The 10,148-nt window shown below is 38.9% G+C and overlaps 1 protein-coding gene across 1 annotated transcript; it reads left to right on the top strand.

Annotated features, from left to right (window-relative positions):
• Positions 1 to 114: 114 nt before the first annotated feature.
• sirt6 (sirtuin 6) lies at positions 115 to 8,075 on the top strand. Its single transcript, XM_071491959.1, has 8 exons — positions 115 to 302; positions 1,593 to 1,720; positions 3,287 to 3,469; positions 4,864 to 4,923; positions 6,379 to 6,474; positions 6,553 to 6,633; positions 7,012 to 7,135; positions 7,309 to 8,075. The coding sequence occupies exons 1-8, from the start codon at positions 237 to 239 to the stop codon at positions 7,624 to 7,626; spliced, it is 1,056 nt and encodes a 351-aa protein (XP_071348060.1). The 5' UTR covers positions 115 to 236; the 3' UTR covers positions 7,627 to 8,075.
• The last annotated feature ends 2,073 nt before the right edge of the window (positions 8,076 to 10,148 follow it).

Raw genomic sequence — 10,148 nt, forward strand, 5'->3', positions numbered from 1 at the left:
GCCTACAGCTATGTGAAAACGAGACATTAACTTTCCCTGACAAAGAATATCCGGGTGGATTTCCCAGTGGAGCAGGAGCTGCGTTTTTTGTAATTTCCCCCATTTTAGTGAATGCAGCATACGTCGTCGCACGGGTATGACGTTTACCAAACAACAGAGTTAAGAACCCGCTTTACAGAAAATAAAGGAACTGCTTTAAAGACAAAAACAACAAAGACACGATACCTACAACAGTCATGTCGGTGAATTATGCTGCTGGGCTCTCGCCGTACGCAGACAAAGGTGTTTGCGGACTTCCCGAGGTAAAAAAAAATAGCTGCTATGGGTTCGCTACTTGTCTCTCCAAACAGCTAACTTAGCTAGCAGGTTAGCCGAGGATGGCTGGTTCACCTGGTTCGGTCTTTAGGATGTGGAAGTGGGAGATCCTAAAATGTAAAGAGACTCCTTTAAAGAGAAAGGACCTATATTCCAGATTTTACTTAAGAACAACTATGGAGGTATTAGCTTGCAGCAGATAATTCAAGCATTAAAAGTGCTCTTTAGATTTACGTTATGAATTATTTACCTTAAGGGGATTCCTGGGAGACTATTTTGTTCATGGGTTTCAAACACTTCCTGTAATGAAACATCTTAAAGCAAAAATCTTATCAGATGGGGGTCTGTGTCAGTTAAGGGGTCGTCGATGTGAAAAGGTTTGAGCACCACTGATTCAGACAATGACAACAACAAGAACAACAGACATCTACCATGAGGATGAAGACTGAGTTTGGCCTTTCACACATGTAACATTTAAATGAGCTAGTTACTTGGATAAAACCGGAGAGAAAGAAGCTCTTTATTAGGCTAAATTGTAGATATGTAGTAGTTGACCCTAAGATGACCCTACTATTTTATAACCACTTAAATAATTTAGATTTAGGAGGCCTAATGTCATCATGGTTTCATTTAAAAATGTATTATCCTTTTGAAAGTTCCCTTTGTATCTGTAGGAATTGTCAGACAAATACATAGAGTACAAAAGACAATGCCTTTAACCTCAAACAGCGTAAACTTGCATCACTGAATACGGATACAAACTGAGACAAAAACAGCAACTTCAGTCATCAGGTAGAGGAGGTGATTAGAAGGCTCATATATGCATAATTTTACTTCAAATAGCAGACATATGAAGTTGCACAATATAGAAAAGTGCCAGCATCAGGTAACATAATAGTACATCAAAATTGGTGGAGTTTCAGTTCTATTACCAAGTTATGTTGTACAAAACAGTTGAACCATTTCTTGAAACCACATTTTCTTTCATACCATACATTTGCTTTTGAGAGCATTTGTCCTCGAACATATGGATAGATTGTAAACTTTCAACTATTTCTTATTTGCTGTCATAAGACACTATGTTTTGATCTTAGTTTATTTTTCAAGTTGTGTGAAATATACAATTAATGTCTCTACTCGCTTGGGCAATATCATGTTACGGTTCTTTCTCAGATGCCATATGGACTCATCCCTAAATTAGGTTAAACAATGTATGAAGGCATGTATTGTAGCTCTTAGTCATATCCAAACACCTGCTGTATTTTATTCTTTGGTAGGTGTTTGATAGTCCTGAAGAGCTGAAGGTGAAGGTTGAGACTCTCGCCCAGTTGATTAAAGAATCTCAGTACTTTGTTGTCCACTCTGGAGCAGGAATCAGCACCTCAGCAGGAATCCCTGACTTCAGGTGAGGCACAAGCAAAGTCGCTACTGCCTTTTTTTTCCTCTCTTAATGCAATTTAAATTCTTAGTTTTGTATAGCTCTAAAATCTGAAATATGTTTGGTTGTCTTGGTTTTGGTGAATCAACAGGGCAATATGATAAAATAGACTGTTTCCAAAAGTGTATCTGACGCAGCACTTCAGAAGCAGGGAAATGTGGACTATGATCATGTAAATAACATAGTGAAGACCTTTTTTTTCCTGTTTTGAATTTCAAAGAGTTACTTTCTACCTGTCCTAAGCATTAATCTGCTTTTTTAGCACTTGTTTGTACCTGATCTACAGTGGTCGAATGAATGTTTTGATACATGTGTCATTAAAGTGATTTGGCTCATACTCTTACTATTGGATAATTAAAGAAATGTCAAAAATAATGACAACATCTTTAGACCAGGATACTGCAGATATCTTCACTTGGTATGCAAAATCAAATTCCTTATTCCATAGTATGTTTCTATTGGGCTGTAACTAATAATCATTCTAAAATTATTAAAATTTGGTTTCTCTTGTAGTACCACTGTTTGAACAGATGAGGGTGGTACTTGCTTATTATTTGTAAAATCAAAACAATAACGCACAGAAATACATTACAACTCCTTTGTTTTCTTCCCATTGTAGTGCAGGAATTTCCTGTGTAAATTATTTTACCCAACAAGACATTAATTCATTCATTTTCATCACAGTTCATCTTGTATAAATGATAGATGTTTGCCTATGTGCATTCAGACACACATGCTTAGAGATATGGAGACTTGGTTAATTAATATTTGAATGGTCTGCCTGTCAGTCAGGTAGGGTCGACCTTGGATGGCAAGATCATTAAAGCCAAGGTTTCTATATACACATCAGGCCTACTAGAGCAAATTGTAGTCCCATAGCTACCACATACACACAAAAACACACACACAGGCTCCTGCTGAGAAAAAAAAATCAGCCCCCTAAATTAATATTATTGAACACTAAAACATGTGTATTTACCAGCTTTACAGATATTCCGTGGCTTTCATGTCCTGCAGCATCTTTCTCATGGTGATAAGCGTGTAATAAATGACGCACATGCCTCTCCGTTAAAGCTGGCACGTCTTTGAACTGGTATTGGCTGAGCAGGCAGTGAATCACATTTGTGATGAGATATGCAGCTGTTCAGATTCACGTAGAGAGCGAGGGCTCGAGGATGCATTCCCTTGTTTGATGCATAAAGTTAAATTGTGTGTCCTTGAAGTAACTTGGCAATTGTCATGTTGTGAGACGGCACTAGCACTGACAGCAGCACTGCATTTATCCTCCATCCGGACTCCCAAAACTGACTGGTTAATTAAAGAAGCATGAAAAGAATGGTGGCAAATTGGAGATTTAATAGATTTCATATTTCATATTTCTCATCTGAAAACTTGTAGCTGCATGCTAGTAGAAATGTTCTTGTCATATTCAGTTGTTGATATTTTTGTGAAATGCTTACCCACAGCATTACAACCTCTCCAATCCCAATTCATACCTACTCTCAGTCTATTCATCACTATATTGTGTTTCAGGGGTCCAAAGGGGGTGTGGACGCTAGAAGAAAAGGGTGAGTCACCTCACTTTGACACCACATTTGAAGATGCCCGGCCCAGCGTGACTCACATGGCCCTCTTGGGCCTTCAGAGGGCTGGATATCTCAAATATCTCATCAGCCAGAATGTGGACGGCCTGCATGTCCGATCAGGCTTCCCCAGGTAACTCTGCTGTACCTCCCATCCTGTAGCATTATATACACACATCAAGCATTTTACGCACTTACTAGCTAACTCAAATCTTACAATATCTCACAGATAGGCCACAAAACATTGTAATTATTTTTTATATAATTCATTAAACTTGTGATAGTTTTTTCAAGTAACTGATTAATCATTTGGTTTACAAAATTTTAGAAAACTGTGAAATTGCCTGTCACAGGCCCAGAGAATGCAAGCAAATGTCATCATGACTCACGTCCCGATGACGTCTTGTTTTGTCTGGAAAACAATCCAAAGTCTAAAGATAAACAGTTAACCATTATGTTAAGACAAGGAAAAGCACCAATTTGGCAAAGATTCGATAATTGCAACAATTCTCAGTGGGTTCCTGGCTATAAGTGACCAGTTTCACATTACATGTAGTCATTTGACATTGTTAATATAAAAATATTCATTAATGCAGCTTTAGAGATGTGTCATCCTAGCTGATAGTCTATAACAAGCTATTGCAGATTACCTCATTTTCACCATATGCAAATATATGATATATTTTAGGAATGTCACTAAGTGTGTTATACAGAGTGATTTGGAGTTTGGGCAGGGTGAGTGGACAGGGGAGGGGATGAATACATGAGAAGTGGACGTGAGGTACTTACTCAGGAGAGATGTTCTCAGCATAACATAAATGCAGCAACTTCCTTATTGAGAAGAAAAGAATCTTGTTATACTTTTTTATTTTAAGTCTAATATTTTGCAACCACAGATGTACTGTATACAGCATTATAAGTTATGTGATATAACCTAATTGTTTCATGCCATTGTTGGACTCATTGTTTTGAATGTAAAGCTACTGCTTTGTGAAAACAGCTGTAACAGTACCAGAAATGAGTAGCTCTGTAAACACTGCTCAAATATCATCAAAAAATGCTCAATAAAATAAAAAACTGTTTGGTCTGATTTTGGATTATCCAGGCTTGTTGGATTAACCCGAGGCAAGCAATCCAATTTTTCATTTAGTACGTAGATCCATCCTTTACGCTTATTAGAAGACTTACTTTCCCTGGAAGCCATTTCTTGGCTCTCCCTCTACCCTCAATCAGTCAGGTTTTTCTTTAAAAGAGACTTGACAGTGAAGTGATCGCTCTCTGAGGAAATCAGTGAAACAGCAGATCAACAGGTAAAGCAAGCTGTTTGGAATTTCTATGTGCAGGTGCCAGGACGTAAATCCAAGTGCTCAGAATATTTATCAGAGTACGAGTTGCAGAGAAGGACTGAGAAAAAGTTGTGTTCAAAAACCTCGGCATTGACTTTAACTTTGGAGACAATGATCTAAGTGAATATCATCTTTGTGATCTTCTTGCCTTTGTGGACTTCTCTCACTCTTGCTCAATTAGGGATATGCTATCAGAGCTTCATGGAAACATGTTTGTGGAGGAGTGTGAGAAATGTGGCAGGTATGTGTGCGCACACACGTACATCAAACACATATTTTGATTGTTGAGACCTTTTGATAATTCTCATCTTAACAGTCACTGTCTTTCACTGTATTTCACTTTGGGGCCATTTTATTAGGTAGACCTGTTTGGTAATACACACAACAAGATGTTCAGTTCCTCTTCACCTCACATTAAAATGCACAGTTTTCTAGCATCTCAGAGACTGGCACCCTCCTGAGATTTTCACACATTGCAGGTATCTACAGAAAGTGACGTGTTAAGCAAAAAAAAAAAAAAAAAAATGCAGTCAGTGGCAGCTCTGAAAACATCTTGGCTATATGAGACATAATAGAGGTCAGAGGAGAAAAGCCAGAGCTGTTAAAGATCAAAGGAAGGCCACAAATATAAGTATTCCTGAATACACAGTTGTCTGAAGCAGATACTCTCCAGCAGCAGAAAAATCATGCAGGGTTCCACTCCTCTCAGATAAGAACAGGGAGATTAGGCTGCAGTACATATGTGATCAATAAAACCAGAGAAAATGTTACAAAGCCCAGTCAATCTTGATTTCTTTCACAACAGTCAAAATTTGAACAGTATAAAATAAGAATATCATACTAATAATGAAATAAGAAGTGTTAATAAACACTGTGGTGGATTTATCAGGAAGTAAGAAAGAATTCTTCTCTTTAGAGCCTCATTTATGGCCAAGAGATATCCAGGACACATACTGTTATGCAGCACACAATATCCCACAAATAATTCTCCGACCTTCTGAGGCTGTGTTGTCATGTTCCACCTGATCCAAACATCTGAAGTGCATTTTCAGCACACTCTGCTTGTGCTTAACAGAGAATACGCGCATTGTGCACCCGGCTACATAGACACATATTTCTTAGATATTACGCCTTTAATTTAACAATGAAATACCACGCCATTGACTCCAGAGCAGGATTCTGTTGGTCAATTACACATCGCTTTCTGTTGCCTCAAGATAGCAATGTGCCAACAAACACTTGATCACACCTCACTTTAAGACAAACACACAGCATAGGCGCAGCACAGCAAAATGATAACTAGCAAAGTCGCTTGCGTTTGGCTTTACGACACTTTGCGCTGGGTATAAGATAGGGTCCATCAAGTCAAAGTGATTCCGGGGACATAACAGTGACTTCGTTTTGCTCTAGTGACCTGCACAGGCTTAAGATCTCAAACAAGTAGGTAACCTTTGGGTAAAAGTAAAGTAGAACAGGAGGGTTCAAGAACAACTCAGCAGCAGCTACATGATGCTGTCTACTCCCTAAAATCCCTAAAGAGCATTTCCAGAATCTTCTTGAGTCCACAGTTTGAAAAAATCAGCCTGTGTCAGGAGGGAAAATCTATCTGGTTTATCTAATAAAACGGCCACTGTTTAAATTGGCCTTGGCAGGGTGCCTGTGACCATCTTTGTCTTCCTGTCTGGTTAAACTGTAGGCAGTATGTCAGAGAAAAGGTGATCGGTGTGATGGGGCTGAAACCGACAGGACGCTACTGTGACGTGGTTCGCTCCAGAGGACTCAGAGCCTGCAGGTAACACCTGTGAGATTGTCCCATTTTGAAATCACATTTGTCATCAAAGATTTATTAGTGCATTCTTTACTACAACAGAGGGAAGCTTATCAGTACGATACTTGACTGGGAGGATGCTCTTCCTGACAGAGACCTGAACAAAGCAGACGAAGCCAGCAGGTGAGACAGATCATACTGTAGCAGAAGCCATAGTTCAAACATGCCCTGTAAACTGAAAATTTGAAACGTGATATGTCGTAGTAATGTATTTTCTGTAGTGGTCTATGTGGTTTTGCTGTCATTTTCATTCAATCCTTCAACCACTAAAATGTTAATTTAATTGTTTGTTTACAAAACAGCAAGGTGAATTTGTTTGTTCCTCATCTTCATGTATTGTCTGTAAATTATTATAATTTGAATTTAAATTACAAAGAGGAGATTTGGAGCCCTGACCAGAATTAAAATATTGTACCTTAATAACAGGCAAATGAACAGAATGTCAGAAGCAGTCGCACTTGCTGTTTATGTGTGATATATGTCTCTACTCTTGGCACGCAGACGAGCGGACCTGGCCCTGACGCTCGGCACGTCCATGCAGATCAAACCTAGTGGAGACCTTCCGCTCCTCACCAAGCGCAAAGGAGGCAAAGTGGTCATTGTCAATCTGCAGCCTACTAAGCATGTGAGTCTTGTTAATGCTCCATCATCCACACACATATTTATGGAAACACAGAATGCCACTTGAAATAAGGCACACAAATCAAAAACAAAATCATGGTTAAAAAATGCTGCTCTGATGCTCTGTCCAGCATCTTCATGTTTTTCACTTCACAGTTGTAATTTTCTGTCTTACAGGACAAGCATGCACACCTGCGTATCCACAGTTACGTGGACGAGGTCATGAAACAGCTCATGGAGCTGCTGGGATTGGAGATCCCAAAGTGGGAGGGACCGACTGTATGCGAAAGCTCCACAGCCACCTCTGAGTCCGCCACGGATGTGAAACCACCACATGCAGTTACTGCAAAGAAGAAGGTGAAAAAGGACCCCGTCAAGGAGGAGAGGAAAAGAGAAGCAACACAGCTAATGGACGATGGGAGTGTTAAGGAGGAGACGGTTTCAGTAAAGAGAGAGAGAGTAGACTCCCCAGTGGCAATAAATGAAGAAAAGTAGCCTCAGGTATTTTTTTTCTCTGAACAACTTCACAACACAAGCCCATCCACAAACAAATGTTACAACTAAGGGTGCTCAGTTTCATCAGTTTCACAGGATGGAGGTTCTTCTCATCTAACAGTCTCTGGGGCAAAGACTTTTATAGTACTGTAGTGGTTTTGCCATTCCCCGATTTCTTCAACTTAGAGCCACAATGAATGGCAATGTGAAAACTGGCTCTTCAGCTGAAGGATACTAATACCCAGCCTGCAATATAAATGTCCTGCCTTCTATATTAAGAACATGCATTATCCAAGTTTACTTTATTTTAGGACAACACAATGACATCTGGAACACAGTTAAAAATAAAGTCTGTAATAAGGTGTGGAAGGTTGCTGCACCTTATTAAAAGTGTTATTTATAACCATGTGCTCCAGATCTCATCTCTACAGACCTTTAAAGACATTTTGGTTGAATATTCAACAAGTGGGGATATCAAGTGAGCATCTCCAAGTCTCCTTTACTGACTAAATCCAGCGAGGGAAATTTTAGTGTGTTACCTAAACAAACAATTCTCTCTGGCATTTCAAAACTGAGAGAAAAGATATAGAAACATTTCAATACAGAGCATTTTTGTTTTTATTCCCAATCTTTCCAGTTGCAAATTGTCACCAGAATCAACAAACTGCTTCTCTCATTGTATGAAAGATTTCTCTTCCTGTGGTGAGATGTATAATTTCACCCGCTGCTGATTGGCTGTAAGTGGACAATAATCACACTGGAGGTTTCTAGGAAAATGTTTTTATCTCAGGAAAAAAGCATTGTACTTCGACAGAGAAAATCGTTTTACTGTTTTTTTATACATACATATGTTTTGACATTAAAAAATATTTGTTCCTGGTAGACCTCCTGTGTGTATGTGCTGTATGTGTGTTGTGTACTGTCGGTCAGCAGTGGCCTAGTTGCCGGTGTAAACCAGTGTTTCAAAGGAAATAGAGAAAGCCTGTACTCTGTTTATCTGAGATAATGGTAGGATTCTTTAAATCTCTACACTCTGGTAGCTGCAGAGTAGTTTTCTGTTTTTTAAAACAAGAACGTTCATACCAGATGCTATGGCTGTGGCGGGCCACAGGTGTTTGTATAAGAAGATGATTACTGGCGCGAACATGTTGCTGCATGTCTGATGTTGAATATGCTTCATTCTATTAAGGCACTTTGTCCTTCCAGACATGTAAGCAACAGTTGTAACAGCCAATACAAACTGGCTGCCCTGTGAGTGGGTTATTACACAGTCATTACTGCTCTTACCCTCTCTATCCGTTTATTAACTTTGTCTCAGTTGTCTCTACACTATCATTCTAATGAACTAAATGATCTCACTTTGTCCATAGAAAGTACTCAGCTTCTTTTTGCAATGTGGCAAGTGTTGGGTGATATATACCGTAAATAACTTTCTCATGGATTTTGACATAAAATTTTACACAGGCTGTTATCTTGTAAATATTTAATCTCTCAAGCCAGCGGGTCCCAACATTTTTGGCTTGTGTTGTCTTAAAATTTTATAGGCCTTAAGAGATGGAAGTATCCAGAATTTCACAAGAAGAAAGGCAAAAATTAGAAAACCTTGATTTTGTGTAACACAGGTTTGTTTTTTGTATCCGTTAGATAACCCCTCACATATATCTTGAAACCTCTTGGGGAGTCCTGATCCTGTCATATTGTGATTGTGCATAAAATTACATATACCATGATTTAGGATTTTATCCATATCTGCTTTCTCTAACTGGACCCTTCATTATAATACCCACAAATTGTTAATAATCTAAAACAAGAACCTTTAACACTTCATGTTTGTATGCATTAAAAGTGAAAAACAGAAATGATCTTGGTGAAGTATGCCACACTTTTCTGTGACACTCGACTACATCTGCTACTGTTTTGATAAACAATTAATATTTTATCAAGCAAAATGCCAGAGACTTGTTATTTCCAGGTTCTCAAATGTGAGAAACTGGTGCAGCTCTGAGACTTGCATTATGATAAATTATTGGAAAAACTGAAGAAAAAAGAAAAAAAAAAAACAATATTGTAGGGTCCTACAATATTGTGATGGGCATTTTTTTTCATTGTTTCCAAATGCTGTACAGATTAGTCAGTAATGAAAATAATCGTTCAGCTGGACAATCAACCTGCATCCAAATCCTTGATTTCTGTCCACCTGGTCACTTAAATGCTTAAAATACTTATTGTAAGTTTCTCAAGTCCAGGAGGTGACAGTGCAGGTCAGAGCCATGAACTCTTAGCCTCCGAGTAAGAGTCACAGCCAGAATGGTGAGGAGGCGTAGAAATGAGGAACAGCATGAAATGATTTAAACTGGAAACCTTATATAGCAGCAGACAGACTCTATCTACAGCTCATCATCCTAAAGCCAGCAAGAAGGACGCTGGTCAACATCAGAGCCCTGTTGGCTGTGGAGGCAGATCTCCCTGGAAGGACAACAGTCAGTGCAGCACTTAATAAGTCTGTCCTACATGGCAGAATG

Source organism: Trachinotus anak, unplaced genomic scaffold (assembly GCF_046630095.1).
Source record: "Trachinotus anak isolate AG129_WGS33_773 ecotype Australia unplaced genomic scaffold, CSIRO_AGI_Tana_v1 ptg000012l, whole genome shotgun sequence".
In the NCBI taxonomy this organism is placed as follows: Eukaryota; Metazoa; Chordata; class Actinopteri; order Carangiformes; family Carangidae; genus Trachinotus; species Trachinotus anak.